This window comes from Ranitomeya imitator, chromosome 2, assembly GCF_032444005.1.
Source record: "Ranitomeya imitator isolate aRanImi1 chromosome 2, aRanImi1.pri, whole genome shotgun sequence".
NCBI lineage: Eukaryota > Metazoa > Chordata > Amphibia > Anura > Dendrobatidae > Ranitomeya > Ranitomeya imitator.
Genome location: NC_091283.1, coordinates 43,933,114 through 43,953,364, shown reverse-complemented (window position 1 = coordinate 43,953,364; position 20,251 = coordinate 43,933,114). Strand labels below are relative to the sequence as shown.

The following is a 20,251-nucleotide window of genomic DNA, read 5'->3' as shown; positions in this document are numbered from 1 at the left end:
GTATGGAAAGTGAGAGGGTAAATGTGGAACGCCCACCAGGGCCTAGGGGAAACTTGGTACCTGGTCCGGTCATTATTAAAGGGGAGGTCACGGTGGCTGCGACCCGGTACATGGCCCTGGGTGCCCAAGTAAAAGGCGTAGGCTTTAAAGGGGTTGTGGAAATAATAAAGTTCGTGACGCCACCTGTGGTACTCTGTCAGGGGTGACCGATGCTGCTTAAAGGGGTCCTCTGGGGTGATGTTGCTGCAGCAAAGATGGTAACGCTTCGCACAGGTGAAGCAGGATCCCCAGGACTGCCGGTGTGATTGGCAAGAGTGGTGTAGTGCCAGAACAGAGGACAAGGAATACAGTCTCTTTATCTGGTTTACTGGTTGTAGCAAGCCACAGTCCAGGGTACCAGCATCAGGTGGTGATGTGCTGCGGCCGGCCAGGAGAGGATTGTAAGCCTTCCTGCTCACGCTCTTATGCGAGGTCCTTGTTGCCTGCATCTCCCTTACAAAGTCCTCTCTCCTGTCCTGGGACAGTAACCCGTATGGTGGGCAATGCGAGCCTTTTAACAGGGTCTCTATCACAACCCGGGCTCTCTGTGTACTGCTGCACCTTCGGATGTGGGTGCAGACGGATGACTTGCAATCCTCTGTTCTTCCAGTTCTGCCGTGCGACTTGAAGTACAACACAGCCTCAGGCTCCCGCTTCCTGCGCTTCAGCTCAGAGGATGCCCAATCACAGTTCCCCTCCGAGCTCCTTGCTTCTCCTTTGCTTCTCCCCTCAAGTGCTCACTATCACTGCAACACTTCAGGTTCTCTTCTGCTTCTGGAGCTGCAGCACACACGTGGCTGCTCGGCCCCACTCTCTGCTCCCTGTCTCTTCCTCCAACAGACTAACTAACTCCTCCTCCAGATCAGAATATATATCTCTGGGAAGCTCCCCTGAATCCGGTTACCTGGGTGTTATGAAAGGTAATTCAGTACCACAATGGACATAGAGGTCAGCGCACATACAGTGACCTGGCAATAACCCAAAAAACAAGAACGAGCTCTGAGACGTGGGAACTCTGTTGACCGCAATCCCTAATCCTCTCCAACCACACTAAAGGCAGCCGTGGATTGCGCCTAACGCTCCCTATGCAACTCGGCACGGCCTGAGAAACTAGCTAGCCTGAAGATAGAAAATAAGCCTACCTTGCCTCAGAGAAATACCCCAAAGGAAAAGGCAGCCCCCACATATAATGACTGTGAGTTAAGATGAAAAGACAAACGTAGAGATGAAATAGATTTAGCAAAGTGAGGCCCAACTTTCTGAACAGAGCGAGGATAGGAAAGGTAACTTTGCGGTCAACACAAAACCCTACAAAAACCACGCAAAGGGGCAAAAAGACCCTCCGTACCGAACTAACGGCACGGAGGTACACCCTCTGCGTCCCAGAGCTTCCAGCAAGCAGAAAAAAAACAAATTGACAAGCTGGACAGAAAAAAACAGCAAACAAATAGCAAAGAGGAACTTAGCTATGCAGAGCAGCAGGCCACAGGAACGATCCAGGAGGAAACAGGTCCAATACTAGAACATTGACTGGAGGCCAGGATCAAAGCACTAGGTGGAGTTAAATAGATCAGCACCTAACGACTTCACCACATCACCTGAGGAAGGAAACTCAGAAGCCGCAGTACCACTTTCCTCCACCAATGGAAGCTCACAGAGAGAACCAGCCGAAGTACCACTTGTGACCACAGGAGGGAGCTCTGCCACAGAATTCACAACAGTACACCCCCCTTGAGGAGGGGTCACCGAACCCTCACCAGAGCTCCCAGGATGAGTCATATGAAAGGCACGAACAAGATCGGGAGCATGGACATCAGAGGCAAAGACCCAGGAATTATCTTCCTGAGCATAACCCTTCCACTTAACCAGATACTGGAGTTTCCGCCTTGAAACACGAGAATCCAAAATCTTCTCCACAATATACTCCAACTCCCGCTCCACTAAAACCAGGGCAGGAGGATCAACAGATGGAACCATAGGTGCCACGTATCTCCGCAACAATGACCTATGGAATACGTTATGTATGGAAAAAGAATCTGGAAGGGTCAGACGAAAAGACACAGGATTAAGAACCTCAGAAATCCTATACGGACCAATAAAACGAGGTTTAAACTTAGGAGAGGAAACCTTCATAGGAATATGACGAGAAGATAACCAAACCAAGTCCCCAACCCGAAGTCGGGGACCCACACAGCGTCTGCGATTAGCAAAACGTTGAGCCTTCTCCTGGGACAAAGTCAAATTGTCCACTACATGAGTCCAAATCTGCTGCAACCTATCCACCACAGTATCCACACCAGGACAGTCCGAAGACTCAACCTGCCCTGAAGAGAAACGAGGATGGAACCCAGAGTTGCAGAAAAACGGTGAAACCAAGGTAGCCGAGCTGGCCCGATTATTAAGGGCGAACTCAGCCAAAGGCAAAAAGGACACCCAGTCATCCTGATCAGCAGAAACAAAGCATCTCAGATATGTTTCCAAGGTCTGATTGGTTCGTTCGGTCTGGCCATTAGTCTGAGGATGGAAAGCCGAGGAAAAAGACAAGTCAATGCTCATCCTACCACAAAAGGCTCGCCAAAACCTCGAAACAAACTGGGAACCTCTGTCAGAAACGATATTCTCTGGAATGCCATGTAAACGAACCACATGCTGGAAAAACAATGGCACCAAATCAGAGGAGGAAGGCAATTTAGACAAGGGTACCAAATGGACCATCTTAGAGAAGCGATCACAGACCACCCAAATGACTGACATCTTTTGAGAGACGGGAAGATCTGAAATAAAATCCATAGAGATATGTGTCCAAGGCCTCTTCGGGACCGGCAAGGGCAAAAGCAACCCACTGGCACGAGAACAGCAGGGCTTAGCCCGAGCACAAATCCCACAGGACTGCACAAAAGTACGCACATCCCGCGACAGAGATGGCCACCAAAAGGATCTAGCCACTAACTCTCTGGTACCAAAGATTCCAGGATGACCAGCCAACACCGAACAATGAACCTCAGAGATAACTTTATTCGTCCACCTATCAGGGACAAACAGTTTCTCCGCTGGGCAACGATCGGGTTTATTAGTCTGAAATTTTTGCAGCACCCGCCGCAAATCAGGGGAGATGGCAGACACAATTACTCCCTCTTTGAGGATACCCGCCGGCTCAGATACACCCGGAGAGTCGGGCACAAAACTCCTAGACAGAGCATCCGCCTTCACATTTTTAGAGCCCGGAAGGTATGAAATCACAAAGTCAAAACGGGCAAAAAACAACGACCAACGAGCTTGTCTAGGATTCAACCGCTTGGCGGACTCGAGATAAGTCAAGTTCTTATGATCAGTCAAGACCACCACGCGATGCTTAGCTCCTTCAAGCCAATGACGCCACTCCTCGAATGCCCACTTCATGGCCAGCAACTCTCGATAGCCCACATCATAATTTCGCTCAGCAGGCGAAAACTTCCTGGAAAAGAAGGTGCATGGTTTCATCACCGAGCAATCAGAACTTCTCTGCGACAAAACAGCCCCTGCTCCAATCTCAGAAGCATCAACCTCGACCTGGAACGGAAGCGAAACATCTGGTTGACACAACACAGGAGCAGAAGAAAAACGACGCTTCAACTCTTGAAAAGCTTCCACCGCAGCAGAAGACCAATTGACCAAATCAGCACCTTTCTTGGTCAAATCGGTCAATGGTTTAGCAATACTAGAAAAATTGCAGATGAAGCGATGATAAAAATTAGCAAAGCCCAGGAACTTTTGCAGACTTTTCAGAGATGTCGGCTGAGTCCAATAATGGATGGCTTGGACCTTAACAGGGTCCATCTCGATAGTAGAAGGGGAAAAGATGAACCCCAAAAATGAAACCTTCTGAACACCAAAGAGACACTTTGATCCCTTCACAAACAAAGAATTAGCACGCAGGACCTGAAACACCGTTCTGACCTGCTTCACATGAGACTCCCAATCATCCGAGAAGATCAAAATGTCATCTAAGTACACAATCAGGAATTTATCCAGGTACTCTCGGAAGATGTCATGCATAAAGGACTGAAACACTGATGGAGCATTGGCAAGTTCGAATGGCATTACTAGATACTCAAAATGGCCCTTGGGCGTATTAAATGCAGTTTTCCACTCATCGCCTCGCTTAATACGCACAAGATTATACGCACCACGAAGATCTATCTTGGTGAACCAACTAGCCCCCTTAATCCAAGCAAACAAATCAGATAACAATGGCAAGGGGTACTGAAATTTAACCGTGATCTTATTTAGAAGGCGGTAATCTATACAAGGTCTCAGTGAACCATCCTTCTTGGCTACAAAAAAGAACCCTGCTCCTAATGGCGACGATGACGGGCGAATATGCCCCTTCTCCAAAGACTCCTTCACATAACTCCGCATAGCGGCGTGCTCAGGCACAGATAAATTAAACAGTCGACCTTTTGGGAATTTACTACCAGGAATCAAATCGATAGCACAATCACAATCCCTATGCGGAGGTAGGGTATCGGACTTGGGCTCATCAAATAAATCCCGGTAATCAGACAAGAACTCAGGAACCTCAGAAGGGGTGGATGACGAAATAGTCAGAAATGGGACATCACCATGTACCCCCTGACAACCCCAGCTGGACACAGACATGGATTTCCAATCTAATACTGGATTATGGACTTGTAGCCATGGCAACCCCAACACGACCACATCATGCAGATTATGCAACACCAGAAAGCGAATAACCTCCTGATGTGCAGGAGCCATGCACATGGTCAGCTGGGTCCAGTACTGAGGCTTATTCTTGGCCAAAGGCGTAGCATCAATTCCTCTCAATGGAATGGGACACTGCAAAGGCTCCAAGAAAAACCCACAACGCCTAGCATACTCCAAGTCCATCAAATTCAGAGCAGCGCCTTAGTCCACAAATGCCATGACAGAATACGATGACAAAGAGCAGATCAAGGTAACAGACAGTAGAAATTTTGACTGTACCGTACCAATGGTGGCAGACCTAGCGAACCGCTTAGTGCGCTTAGGACAATCAGAGATAGCATGAGTGGAATCACCACAGTAGAAACATAGCCCATTCAGATGTCTGTGTTCTTGCCGTTCAACTCTGGTCAAAGTCCTATCGCACTGCATAGGCTCAGGTTTAAGCTCAGGTAATACCGCCAAATGGTGCACAGATTTACGCTCGCGCAAGCGTCGACCGATCTGAATGGCCAAAGACATAGACTCATTCAGACCAGCAGGCATAGGAAATCCCACCATGACATCCTTAAGGGCTTCAGAGAGACCTTTTCTGAAAATAGCTGCGAGCGCACCTTCATTCCACTGAGTGAGTACGGACCACTTTCTAAATTTCTGACAATATACCTCTATTTCATCCTGACCCTGACACAGAGCCAGCAAATTCTTCTCTGCCTGATCCACAGAATTAGGCTCATCGTACAGCAATCCGAGCGCCAGGAAAAATGCATCGATATTACTTAATGCAGGATCTCCTGACGCAAGAGAAAATGCCCAGTCCTGAGGGTCGCCACGCAAAAAAGAAATAACGATCCTAACTTGTTGAACTGGGTCACCAGAGGAGCGAGGTTTCAAAGCCAGAAATAGTTTACAATTATTTTTGAAACTCAGAAATTTAGTTCTATCTCCAAAAAACAAATCAGGAATAGGAATTCTTGGTTCTAACATAGAATTCTGAACCACAAAGTCTTGAATACTTTGTACTCTTGCCGTGAGCTGATCCACACATGAAGACAGACCTTTAATGTCCATTGCTACACCTGTGTCCTGAACCACCCAAATGTCTAGGGGGAAAAAAAGGCAAAACACAGTGCAAAGAAAAAAAAATGGTCTCAGAACTTCTTTTTTCCCTCTATTGGGAATCATTAGTACTTTGGGCCTCCAGTACTGTTATGAAAGGTAATTCAGTACCACAATGGACATAGAGGTCAGTGCACATACAGTGACCTGGCAATAACCCAAAAAACAAGAACGAGCTCTGAGACGTGGGAACTCTGTTGACCGCAATCCCTAATCCTCTCCAACCACACTAAAGGCAGCCGTGGATTGCGCCTAACGCTCCCTATGCAACTCGGCACGGCCTGAGAAACTAGCTAGCCTGAAGATAGAAAATAAGCCTACCTTGCCTCAGAGAAATACCCCAAAGGAAAAGGCAGCCCCCACATATAATGACTGTGAGTTAAGATGAAAAGACAAACGTAGAGATGAAATAGATTTAGCAAAGTGAGGCCCAACTTTCTGAACAGAGCGAGGATAGGAAAGGTAACTTTGCGGTCAACACAAAACCCTACAAAAACCACGCAAAGGGGCAAAAAGACCCTCCGTACCGAACTAACGGCACGGAGGTACACCCTCTGCGTCCCAGAGCTTCCAGCAAGCAGAAAAAAAAAACAAATTGACAAGCTGGACAGAAAAAAACAGCAAACAAATAGCAAAGAGGAACTTAGCTATGCAGAGCAGCAGGCCACAGGAACGATCCAGGAGGAAACAAGTCCAATACTAGAACATTGACTGGAGGCCAGGATCAAAGCACTAGGTGGAGTTAAATAGAGCAGCACCTAACGACTTCACCACATCACCTGAGGAAGGAAACTCAGAAGCCGCAGTACCACTTTCCTCCACCAACGGAAGCTCACAGAGAGAACCAGCCGAAGTACCACTTGTGACCACAGGAGGGAGCTCTGCCACAGAATTCACAACACCTGGGGTGTTACAAATGTACTAATAGGGATGGGGAAACGAGTGAGGAGACTATTGAGTGGAATAGTACAAGGAAACAGTATGGGGGTGAGAAAAGTGTGCATGAGCACAGAATAAAGAATAAGTAGTGTGGAGGGGTAGCATGGGGAGGGGGGGGGTTGTGAGGGCACAGCCAGGAAGGGATGGTAAGCAAAGGAGGGTGAGTGTGGTGAGGCAGCACAGTATAGAAGCTGGGCCCTATAGGGGGGACACATTGTGACGAGGGGGCCCAGTGTGGAAAGGAGGGGGCAGTGTGGAGAACATGTACCATAGAAGGGACTGTCTTGAGGTAATATTTTGTGCAAGGAAGATAGTGAGGGGCAAATATTTATTCAGGGTGTGGGGCAGATATTTTTATTCAGGAGCATTATAATGACTCTGCTATCTTTAAGGGCATCATGTGGGGATGTGCTGCAGGAGACCGGAGAATATGGAGGTCTGCAGAGACGGCTGTGGATGGACCGACTAGACATGCGTGGCCTCAATGAAAATGAATTGAGCGAAGCTGGGCACATCTACCGTAGTTGTGCCCAGAAGTATACAAATCGCATGCTTGTGCAAGGGAAAAATCCTAAAAGTGTGCCGTGCTTGCTGCGAGAATTCTGAAGCCTGCAGTCACCTAGAGTGACTGCAGACTTTCATCAGAAACTTGGATGCATCTTTGAATTAGAAAATGAAGCCCTGCAGCCAATCCTAACAGCGTGTAATATCCTCACTGTCAGGATTCAGCTCTGCTGTGTCCATGTTATGATCAGGTGACCTTGGAGCAGCATGAAAACTCTCCCTGGAGTAGGTGGTAACTATACAGACCGCAAACCCTGATCTTAACACCGCAACTAGAAGTAGCCGTGGGGTGTGCCTAACAAAACCTAGACACCTCGACACAGCCGGAGGACTAAATACCCCTATAGATGGAAATAGGAATACTATCTTGCCTCAGAGCAGAACCCCAAATAATAGGCAGCCCCCCACAAATAATGACTGTGAGTAGTAGAGGAAAAGACACACGCAGGCAGGAAACAGGATTTAGCAAATGAGGCCACACCAGCCAAATAGGAAAGGATAGGACAGGATACTAAGCGGTCAGTACTAAAAATCCTTCCCAAAAAAATCCACAGCAGAAAATACAAAAACTCCACCATCTAACTAAAGATGTGGAGCGCACATCCGCAACTCCAGAGAATCCAACAAGACTGAGAAAACACTGACACAGTCCAAGCTGGACAAGAGAAAAACAAATGAATAGCACAGAATACCAGCACACCGCATGTGTGCCACAGAAAAAAGAAACAGACACTTATCTTTTGCCGAATTGGCAGCCAAGCAGGAGAGCCAGAAAGTGATCCAACACCTCACAAGAAACACTGACAACTGGCAAGGACTAATGAATCCTGGAAACCTAAATACCCCAGTCAGATTTGCAATCAGCAGATACACCTGTCCAGAACTGCAGGCCAGGGACAACTGCATTACCACCTACAGCCACGGGAGGGAGCCCAAAAGCAGAATTCACAACAGTTCCAGCAGTCATCACATTGCCACGTCACTCATAGGGGATTTTCATACTTATGGTCCTGTGACTACGATCTGCCTGCTTCTCTGCTTTTCACTGAACATTGAGAGAATTAGGAAGAGCAGCTCATCGGCACGTGACTAAGTGTGCACATCCCATATGTGCTTGGGACTGCCAGAGATAGCCGCATGCTCATCCTCTACTCCATTCAAAAGTTGCTCTTCAAACCCTAGTTCTCAGGATCGGCGGGGTTCCAGTGGTCAGACCCAGGGGTGTACCACCCCTATAGGGCCCGTGAGCTATAGGGGTCCGATGCTGAGTGACACCACCCACCTGCAACTCCACATGCCTATTGTTGCAATTTTGATGGTATCACATACCATTGAACAGAGTGTGTGTGTGAATGGCTGCAGGGCTATGAAACTATTTGTGGTGGTCCCCATACCGAGTGAAGAGCTGTGCAGGCTATCAAACTGCATGTTGTGGTTATAGGGAACATCATATTGTGTGTGGGGCTGTGGGAGCCATGATACTTTGTGGGGGGTTGTGGGTGACATACTGTGTGTGAGGGCCCTGACACTGACTGTGGGGTCCATGGGGGACATTATATTGTGTGTGCTATATACAGTATATAGGTGGGTTATGTATGGGGGCCATCATACTGTCTGGGGGGGCTCTTTAGGGGCAAAATGCTGTGGGGGGAATTATCCTGTTTTGGGGTAACTATGTGGTCGTATAATTTGCTGGAGGCATCGTGGTGTCATCATAATGTGAGCAAGGCGGTACTGTAGGGGGAATGCACTTTTGGGGGTATTATGCAGCATGAGGGGCATTTTTAGGGCATTATACTCTAAGGGCCAAGAAAGACATATAGTAGTGAGAACACCAAGGGTCTTCTACCTTTTAGAACTTTTGCTATGGGACTCCATGATTTCCATGTACACCACTGGTTGGACCCCCAACAATTGATGAATTACCCCTTATTGTACCAGTGGGGGATAACTTATGTGCTTGCACGCATGAACACATCTCCTTTCATTCCACATTTACGGTGGTTTCCTTATCGTCACTTGGCCCGATGCGGCTCCCGGTGATGACAATAACTAACCTATTTAACACCATTGAAAGCAGAAGTGAAAATGTATAAATTGCATTTATTTATAATCAGGAAGAGGAAGCACTACACACAAACGAAGATTAGATCCAAAAACAGATTACAGAACTACACAATTGTACTGTACAGACGGAGGAGGCTCGCTACAAAGCCGAGCAGTGCAAACTACACACAGACCATCATCTTAGTTACAGACATCCTACATTAAATCCTTAAAGGGAAGCGGACAGCATGTTATTACTTATCACAGCAGTGGTATGGCTGTATACGTGCTTGTTTCCCAATGAAAATGATATCTTGTTTGTAGAGATACAATGTGCCAGTCTTGAGAAATCCAATGTAGAAGTCATATGTAAATCATCCTGAAAGCGCACTGGGGGTGTGTCAATGCACTGAAAAGTCATTGACACACCCCCAGTGCATTTCCAACCTAATCTGCGTATAGTTTCTGTGATCGATTTCTCACGACTGGCACAACAGAGCTTTAAAAAAAAAAGGGGGATGATCTTTCTTGTCCAAACAAGTGCCTTTACAAACGTATCATTACTTCCTGAAGAACGGCGCTGACAAGTTCCCTTTAAAGGGGTATCCAAACAAGACAATGGGGCAAATGTATCAAAACTCTCCAAAAAGAAAAATGGTCTTAAAAATACCCATTCTTTCAGCACGGACCCAGACGGATCAGCGGATTGCCATGGCTCTACGTAAAGAGTAAAAAGAACCCATCGTTAAAGGGGCTGCCCAAAACTGAGCTATTGTTGACCTATACACACCAGACACCATCAATTAGCTGAAAACTGATCAAGGAGCAGCAGTAGCTAAGATATATATGTGGTGGAACACCTCAGCCTCATACATTGATGAGTGGCCACGGCCGAGTATAGCCCTTTATCTCCAATTTAAGAGATCCTTTCCTACCTGATTTTGATTACCTACTTTTAGCTCATGAATAGTTCAGTCCTAGACAACCCCTTTAACTTAAGATGTATTGCGGTGTACCAGAAAAAAAGGGGCCATCAGAAAAAATGTGCATGGTGCACTTTTGCAAATGATGTCATTCTAAAACACGGGTCAACGCATGTGACATCAGTAAGTTGGGGGTGGGCTGGGATGTCACAGCCAGAGTGGCATTGGAGCATGAAGCAGGGTCCCTGGGCTACAATAAAAGCACCTATGTAACCATTTTTAGCCAGCTTTTCTCATCTTTTCAAAAACAGTCTATATGAAATAATACCGCTGTCCAATATCCAGATATTACTACCGCATACTGTGTTATAACACTTCCATATAAGACTCACACAATACTGCATTTTCATGTCCAAATAAGACTTTCTGGAACAGACCAAATAACACTGCCATACAGAATATCCAAGGAGTGACCACATAATATCGCCATATACAGTATATCAGTGAAATGCAGTAGAGTGAATTGTGCAGCTGTACTTGAAAAGCTGCATGGTCTCTCCATCGTCAGGCCAAAGCTCCGTGGGTCTCTACATCGTCAGGCCAAAGCTCCGTGGGTCTCTACATCGTCAGGCCAAAGCTCTGTCTCTCCATCGTCAGGCCAAAGCTCTGTGGGGCTCTCCATCATCAGGCCAAAGCTCTGTGGGGCTCTCCATCGTCAGGCCAAAGCTCCACGGGTCTCTCCATCGTCGGGCCACAGCTCCGCGGGTCTCTCCATCAGACCAAAGCTACGCGAGTCTCTCCATCGTCAGGCGAAAGCTGTGCAGGCCTCTCTGTCGTCAGTACAAAGCTGTGCGGGCCTCTCTGTCGTGAGGACAAAGCTGCGTGGGCCTCTCCATCGTCAGCCCAAAGCTCTGCGGGTCTCTCCATCATCAGGCCAAAGCTCTGTGGGTCTCTCCATCATCAGGCCAAAGCTCCACTGGTCTCTCCATCATCAGGCCAAAGTTATGCGGGTCTCTCCATGGTCAGGCCAAAGCTCTGTGGGTCTCTCCATTGTCAGGCCAAAGCTCCGCGGGTCTCTCCATCGTCAGGCCAAAGCTCCGCGGGTCTCTCCGTCAGTCCAAAGCTACGCGGGTCTCTCCATCGTCAGGCCAAAGCTTTGTGGGTCTCTCCATTGTCAGGCCAAAGCTCCGCGGGTCTCTCCATCGTCAAGCCAAAGCTCAGCGGGTCTCTCCATCGTCAGGCCAAAGCTGCGCGGGTCTCTCCATCGTCAGGACAAAGCTGCGCAGGCCTTTCTGTCGTCAGTACAAAGCTGCGCGGGCCTCTCTGTCGTCAGTACAAAGCTGTGCGGGCCTCTCTGTCGTCAGGACAAAGCTGCGCGGGCCTCTCTGTCGTCAGTACAAAGCTGCATCATCAGGACAAACCTGCGTGGGCCTTTCCATTGTCAGGACAAAGCTGCGCAGGTCTCTCTGTTGTCAGTACAAAGCTGCACGGGCCTCTCCTTCATCAGGACAAAGCTGCGCGGGCCTCTACATCTTCAGGACAAAGCTGCATGGGTCTCTCTGTCATCAGGACAAAGCTGCGCGGGCCTCTCCGTCGTTAGGCCAAAAGACATGTTCACACTTTGCATTTTTGTTGTGTGTTTTTTTTTCTTTTTTTAACCTAGGGAAAAATTATTATTATTTATTTATATAGCACCATTGATTCCATGGTGCTGTACATGAGAAAGGGGTTACGTACAGAGTTATAGATATCACTTACAGTAAGCAAACTAAAGGTACCGTCACACTAAGCGACGCTGCAGCGATACCGACAACGATGATTACAGACTGATTACAGACTGATACAGAGGGGCGAGGACCTTGCCCTTGAAGGCTTACATTCTAACCCTGAGCTTTAAAATAATGGCAAAACAAGTTAGATTTCTAAAATCTCATTCACATGGAGCCCATTTTTCATTGCATTTATTTTATTTCTATTTAATTAAAAAGAGAACAACATGTCCACTTATTCAGCATTTTTACTGCAGTTTTTACCCATTGAAATCAAAATTGTTTAGTAGCAAAAAATATTTGCCTCCAAAAGAAGCCTAAAAAAAAGGAAATTCTGCGATCGTTTCCAGGACATAGTCAGTGTTTTTCATACAGAAAAAAATATGTAAAAAGAAACTTTTGAACCTACCCAAAAACCTCACTAGTCCTCCAGAGATGAAATTGTCTGTCTACCACTAGGGGGCATAGGTTGGCCTTTTATGTGCTGTTTACGTTGTGTTGATGTTCGCTGCTTTTATCTTTTCCTATATTGTCTTGTTTAGCGTGAACATGATTGATTTTTTTTTGTCAGATTTTTTTTTTACAGTAGGTGATTTACATGTGTATATGTAAACTTACAGATAAAATGTACTTTTAAGACATTCCAGGAAGAAAACCTCAAAAAATTATATATTGTGGTTTTGTCTTCATACACAGACGGCAAGAAACACCACAACCTAAATGTACAAAAGAAGAAATGTAAAATTACAGTAAAGAAAATAAAGTTAGAGGAGGTTTTCTTAATAAGTGACGGCATATTACTAGAATGTGTTCTCATTTACTGATGGTCTGGCTAAACCCTCACCCATCTTTAAAATAAAGTGACTGTAGGGCTAGTTTAGCCCGATCAGTGGACCCTCATTCTACTGATTGGTGAGGGTCGGGGGATCTATCGACCATCATGCACACAAAAATTGTAGGAAAAAAAAATTATCTCTACGCTCTGATCCCTTAGTGCAAGGTCATTTCCTAAAATTTTTGATTCTATAATGGTTTACAGATTCCCAGATCCTCAATGAGGGAAACTAAGTTACAGCAGCTATATTGCTTGCAGAATGGTGAACGAGATTCACCTCCCACTCAGAAACAGTGGATAGTATGAGAGTTGGGACAGTTCCTGAGCATGATCTCTTGGTGCACATAACAGTATAATATGTTCAGGAACCATCCCAATTCTCATGCTGTGTCAACTTGTCATCCAGTGTCTCTGAGTAGACAGTTCCTCTTCTTTTGCATTCTGCCAGCAATATAGGTGATGGTACTACCTTTCACACATTTTCCATGCCTTTCTGTTTTGCCTGCATGAAGTATGAAAGACAGGAGAGAAGCGCGAGAAACAGACAGGAGAGCAGCGCGAGAAACAGACAGGAGAGCAGCGCGAGAAACAGACAGGAGAGCAGCGCGAGAAACACACAGGAGAGCAGCACGAGAAACAAACAGGAGAGCAGCGCGAGAAACAGACAGGAGAGCAGCGCGAGAAGCAGACAGGAGAGCAGCGCGAGAAGCAGACAGGAGAGCAGCGCGAGAAACAGACAGTAGAGCAGCACGAGAAACAGACAGGAGAGGAGCACGAGAAACAGACAGGAGAGGAGCACGAGAAACAAACAGTAGATCAGCGCGAGAAACAGACAGGAGAGCAATGCGAGAAACAGGCAGGAGAGCAGCGCGAGAAACAGACAGGAGAGCAGCGCGAGAAACAGGCAGGAGAGCAGCGCGAGAAACAGACAGGAGAGCAGCGCAAGAAACAGACAGGAGATCAGCGCAAGAAAAACCGACAGGAGAGCAGCGTGAGAAACAGACAGGAGATCAGCGCAAGAAACAGACAGGAGAGCAGCGTGAGAAACAGACAGGAGAGCAGCGTGAGAAACAGACAGGAGAGCAGCGCGAGAAACAAACAGGAGAGCAGCGCGAGAAACAGACAGGAGAGCAGCACGAGAAACAGACAGGAGAGCAGCGCAAGAAACAGACAGGAGAGCAGCGCGAGAAACAGACAGGAGAGCAGCGCGAGAAACAAGCAGGAGAGCAGCGCGAGAAACAGACAGGAGAGCAGCGCGAGAAACAGACAGGAGAGCAGCGCGAGAAACAAACAGGAGAGCAGCGCAAGAAACAAACAGGAGAGCAGCGCAAGAAACAGACAGGAGAGCAGCACGAGAAACAGCCTGGAGAGCAGTGCGAGAAACAGACAGGAGAGCAGCGCAAGAAACAGACAGGAGATCATCGCAAGAAACAGACAGGAGAGCAGCATGAGAAAAAGACAGGAGAGCGGCGCGAGAAACAAACAGGAGAGCAGCGCAAGAAGCAGACAGGAGAGCAGCGCAAGAAGCAGACAGGAGAGCAGCGCGAGAAACAAACAGGAGAGCAGCGCGAGAAACAGACAGGAGAGCAGCACAAGAAGCAGACAGGAGAGCAGCACAAGAAACAGGCAGGAGAGCAGTGTGAGAAACAGACAGGAGAGCAGCGCGAGAAACAGACAGGAGAGCAGCGCGAGAAACAGACAGGAGAGAAGCGCGAGAAACACAGGATAGCAGCGCGAGAAAGAGACAGAAGATCATCGCAAGAAACAGACAGGAGAGCAGCATGAGAAAAAGACAGGAGAGCGGCGCGAGAAACAAACAGGAGAGCAGCGCAAGAAACAAACAGGAGAGCAGCGTGAGAAACAGACAGGAGAGCAGCGCGAGAAACAAACAGGAGAGCAGCGCAAGAAACAAACAGGAGAGCAGCGCAAGAAACAGACAGGAGAGCAGCGCGAGAAACAGACAGGAGAGCAGCGCTAGAAAAAGACAGGAGAGCAGCTCGAGAAACACACAGAAGAGCAGCACCAGAAACAAACAGGAGAGCAGCATGAGAAACAGACAGGAGAGCAGTGAGAGAAACAGACAGGAGGGCAGCGCAAGAAACAGACAGGACATCATCGCAAGAAACAGACAGGAGAGCAGCATGAGAAAAAGACAGGAGAGCGGCGCGAGAAACAAACAGGAGAGCAGTGCGAGAAACAAACAGGAGAGCAGCGCAAGAAACAGACAGGAGAGCAGCGCGAGAAACAAACAGGAGAGCAGCACAAGAAACAGACAGGAGAGCAGTGCGAGAAACAGACAGGAGAGCAGCATGAGAAAAAGACAGGAGAGCAGCGCGAGAAACAGACAGGAGAGCAGCGCAAGAAACAGACAGGAGAGCAGCGCGAGAAACAGACAGGAGATCAGCGCAAGAAACAGACAGGAGAGCAGCGTGAGAAACAGACAGGAGATCAGCGCAAGAAACAGAAAGGAGAGCAGCGTGAGAAAAAGACAGGAGAACAGCATGAGAAACAGACAGGAGAGCAGTGCGAGAAACAGGCAGGGGAGCAGCGCAAGAAACAGACAGGAGAGCAGCGCAAGAAACAGACAGGAGAGCAGCACGAGAAACAGACAGGAGATCATCGCAAGAAACAGACAGGAGAACAGCATGAGAAAAAGACAGGAGAGCGGCGCGAGAAACAAACAGGAGAGCAGTGCGAGAAACAAACAGGAGAGCAGCGCGAGAAACAGGCAGGAGAGCAGCGCGAGAAACAGACAGGAGAGCAGCGAAAGAAACAGACAGGAGAGCAGCGCAAGAAACAGACAGGAGAGCAGCGTGAGAAACAGACAAGAGAGCAGCGCCAGAAAGAAACAGGAGAGCAGTGCGAGAAACAAACAGGAGAGCAGTGCGAGAAACAAACAGGAGAGCAGCGTGAGAAACAGACAGGAGAGCAGCGCGAGAAACAGACAGGAGAGCAGCGCGAGAAACAGACAGGAGAGCAGCACGAGAAACAGACAGGAGAGCAGCACGAGAAACAGACAGGAGAGCAGCTCGAGAAACACACAGGAGAGCAGCACGAGAAACAGGCAGGAGAGCAGTGTGAGAAACAGACAGGAGAGCAGCGCGAGAAACAGTAGAGCTGCACGAAAAACAGCCAGGAGAGCAGCGCGAGAAACAGGCAGGAGAGCAGCAAGAGAAACTGACAGGAGAGCAGCGCGAGAAACACACAGTAGAGCAGCGCGAGAAACAGGCAGGAGAGCAGCGGGAGAAACAGACAGGAGAGCAGCGCGAGAAACAGACAGGAGAGCAGCGTGAGAAGCAGACAGGAGAGCAGCGTGAGAAACAGACAGTAGAGCAGCACGAGAAACAGACAGGAGAGCAGCACGAGAAACAAACAGGAGAGCAGCGCGAGAAACAGGCAGGAGAGCAGCAAGAGAAACAGACAGGAGAGCAGCGCAAGAAACACACAGGAGAGCAGCACGAGAAACAGGCAGGAGAGCAACGCGAGAAACAGACAGGAGAGCAGCGTGAGAAACAGACTGGAGAGCAGCGCGAGAAACAGACAGGAGAGCAGCGCGAGAAACAGGCAGGAGATCAGCGCGAGAAACAGACAGGAGAGCAGCGGGAGAAACAGACAGGAGAGCAGCGCGAGAAACAGACAGGAGAACAGTGCAAGAAACAGAGAGGAGAGCAGCTCGAGAAACACACAGGAGAGCAGCGCGAGAAACAGGCAGGACAGTCTGTATGTGGAGGGATTTTTTAGGGGTAGGACCATATAATTTTTTAACCCCTTCCCGACCCATGACACCACGTAGGCGTCATGAAAGTCGGTGCCAATCCGACCCATGACGCCTATGTGGCGTCATGGAAAGATCGCGTCCCTGCAGATCGGGTGAAAGGGTTAACTCCCATTTCACCCGATCTGCAGGGACAGGGGGAGTGGTAGTTTAGCCCAGGGGGGGTGGCTTCACCCCCTCGTGGCTACGATCGCTCTGATTGGCTGTTGAAAGTGAAACTGCCAATCAGAGCAATTTGTAATATTTCACCTATTATAACTGGTGAAATATTACAATCCAGCCATGGCCGATGCTGAAATATCATCGGCCATGGCTGGAAATACTAATGTGCCCCCACCCCACCCCTCCGATCGCCCCCCCAGCCCTCCGATCTGCCCGGTACACTGCCCCGCTCCCCTCCGTCCTGTGCTCCGCTCCCCCCCGTGCTCTTGTCCGCTCACCCCCGTGCTCCAATCACCCCCCCCGTGCTCCAATCACCCCCCCTGCACTCCGATCCACCCCCCCCGGTGCTCCGTTCCACCCCCCCGTTCTCCATTCCAGCCCCCCCGTGCTCCGTTCCACGCCCCCCGTGCTCCGTTCCACCCCTCCCGCGCTCCGATTCCCCCCCCGTGCTCCGATCCCCCCCCCGTGGTCCCCCCCCCACCCCATCATACTTACCGATCCAGCCGGGGTCCCGTCCGTCTTCTCGCTGGGCGCCGCCATCTTCCAAAATGGCGGGCACATGCGCAGTGCGCCCGCCGAATCTGCCGGCCGGCAGATTCGTTCCAAAGTGCATTTTGATCACTGAGATAGATTATATCTCAGTGATCAAAATAAAAAAAAAATAATAAATGACCCCCCCCCCCCTTTGTCACCCCCATAGGTAGGGACAATAAAAAAATAAAGAATTTTTTTTTTTCCACTAATGTTAGAATAGGGTTAGGGTTAGGGGTAGGGTTAGGGTTAGGGGTAGGGGTAGGGTTAGGGGTAGGGTTAGGGTTAGGGGTAGGGTTAGGGGGTAGGGTTAGGGCTAGGGGTAGGGTTAGGGGTAGGGTTAGGGTTTCGGTATGTGCACACGTATTCTGGTCCTCTGCGGATTTTTCCGCTGCGGATTTGATAAATCCGCAGTGCTAAACCGCTGCGGATTTATGGCGGATTTACCGCGTTTTTTTCTGCGCATTTCACTGCGGTTTTACAACTGCGATTTTCTATTGGAGCAGTTGTAAAACCGCTGCGGAATCCGCACAAAGAAGTGACATGCTGCGGAAAGTAAACCGCTGCGTTTCCGTGCAGTTTTTCCGCAGCATGTGTACAGCGATTTTTGTTTCCCGTAGGTTTACATTGAACTGTAAACTCATGGGAAACTGCTGCGGATCCGCAGCGTTTTCCGCAGCGTGTGCACATACCTTTAGAATTAGGCTATGTGCACACGGTGCGGATTTGGCTGCGGATCTGCAGCGGATTGGCCGCTGCGGATTCGCAGCAGTGTTCCATCAGGTTTACAGTACCATGTAAACCTATGGAAAACCAAATCCGCTGTGCCCATGGTGCGGAAAATACCGCGCGGAAACGCTGCGTTGTATTTTCCGCAGCATGTCAATTCTTTGTGCGGATTCCGCAGCGTTTTACACCTGTTCCTCAATAGGAATCCGCAGGTGAAATCCGCACAAAAAACACTGGAAATCCGCGGAAAATCCACAGGTAAAACGCAGTGCCTTTTACCCGCGGATTTTTCAAAAATGGTGCGGAAATATCTCACACGAATCCGCAACGTGGGCACATAGCCTTAGGGTTAGGGTTGGAATTAGGGTTGTGGTTAGGGTTGTGATTAGGGTTATGGCTACAGTTGGGATTAGGGTTAGGGGTGTGGGGGGTTAGTGTTGGAGTTAAAATTGAGGGGTTACCACTGTTTAGGCACATCAGGGGTCTCCAAACGCAACATGGCGCCACCATTGATTCCAGCCAATCTCGTATTCAAAAAGTCAAATGGTGCTCCCTCACTTCCGAGCCCTGACGTGTGCCCAAACAGTGGTTTACCCCCTCATATGGGGTACCAGCATACTCAGGACAAACTGCGCAACAATTACTGGGGTCCAATTTCTCCTGTTACCCTTGTGAATCTAAAAAAATGCTTGCTAAAACATAATTTTTGAGGAAAGAAAAATGATTTTTTATTTTCACGGCTCTGCGTTGTAAACGTCTGTGAAGCACTTGGGGGTTCAAAGTGCTCACCACATATCTAGATAAGTTCCTTGGGGGATCTAGTTTCTAAAATGGGGGCACTTGTGGGGGTTTCTACTGTTTAGGCACACCAGGGGCTCTGCAAACGCAACGTGACACCCGCAGACCATTCCATCAAAGTCTGCATTTCAAAAGTCACTACTTCCCTTCTGAGCCCCGACGTGTGCCCAAACAGTGGTTTACCCCCACTCATGGGGTATCAGCGTACTCAGGAGAAACTGGACAACAACTTTTGGGGTCCAATTTCTCCTGTAACCCTTGGGAAAATAAAAAATTCTGGGCTAAATAATTATTTTTGAGGAAAGAAAACGTATTTATTATTTTCACGGCTCTGCATTATAAACTTCTATGAAGCACTTGGGGGTTCAAAGTGCTCACCACTAGAGTTGAGCGACCTTGACCTTTTTAGAGTCGAGCCGGGTTTCGCGAAACCCGACTATCTCAAAAGTCGGGTCGAGTGAAATCGGCCGATTATGACGTAAAGTCGGGATCGACCGAAACACGAAACCCAATGCAAGTCAATGGGGCAGCATAGTCGGCAGTGAGTGGGGGCCAGGAAAACACCTAGAGTGCCCATTTTAATGTCAAAACCATCCATTCTTCTTAATGAAGCTTGTCAAGCGTAATTTACCTTATAATAATTGGAAGGCATTTGAAATTGGGGTTCATTTGGCTAAAGTTGTGGTGGGTAGGGCTGGTTCAAGTAATTAGTGGGCCCAGGAAATCTGGACCACGTCACGGCAGTGGAGCAGGGAGAGGTAAGTATTTCAACTTTGCAAGTGCTGTGAACCTGAGCAAGCAGGGGGGGCCCACTCGTTGGCATTGGCACTAGCACAGGGCCCCTCAAAGTACAGCGGTGTGTTTGCACGGCGGGGGCGCCTCCCACCGGCAGCAACACTTTTGCATACTATGAGAGGCCCTGTGCCAGTGACCTCGCCAACTAGTATTCCTCCCCCCACCTGATGAAGGAACCTGCACTTTCATCTGCACCTTCCTGTTTGTCCCCGTGTAAGGTGGTATGGTATGCGGGAAGGGGGACCTGACTTTCAGCAGGGTCACAATCTTGCAGTGTAGCGTGCACGGGAAATGTTGCGTTATGGGTCAATGTACCAGCAGACTCATCTATCACTGGCTGGGCAATGGGCAGGATGAGGAGGAAACACAGATATAGGCCCAAAGAATAAAGTGGGCTAAATGCAGTTCAAAATTGGTAACACAGGACTAATCAGGGGGCATTGCAGTGGAGGACAACTGGAATGAGAGGCTGACACAGAGAGTAGGCCCAAATCAGTAAGTAGTCGAAATGCAGTTCAAAATTGGC

General features: G+C 48.6%; 1 protein-coding gene across 1 annotated transcript; it reads left to right on the top strand.

Annotated features, from left to right (window-relative positions):
• The first annotated feature begins 14,716 nt into the window (after positions 1 to 14,716).
• LOC138666232 (axoneme-associated protein mst101(2)-like) lies at positions 14,717 to 16,676 on the top strand. The gene is made up of 3 exons (XM_069754467.1): positions 14,717 to 14,788; positions 15,064 to 15,999; positions 16,068 to 16,676. Exons 1-3 carry the CDS (start codon positions 14,717 to 14,719, stop codon positions 16,674 to 16,676), a joined length of 1,617 nt encoding a protein of 538 aa, XP_069610568.1.
• Positions 16,677 to 20,251: the final 3,575 nt, after the last annotated feature.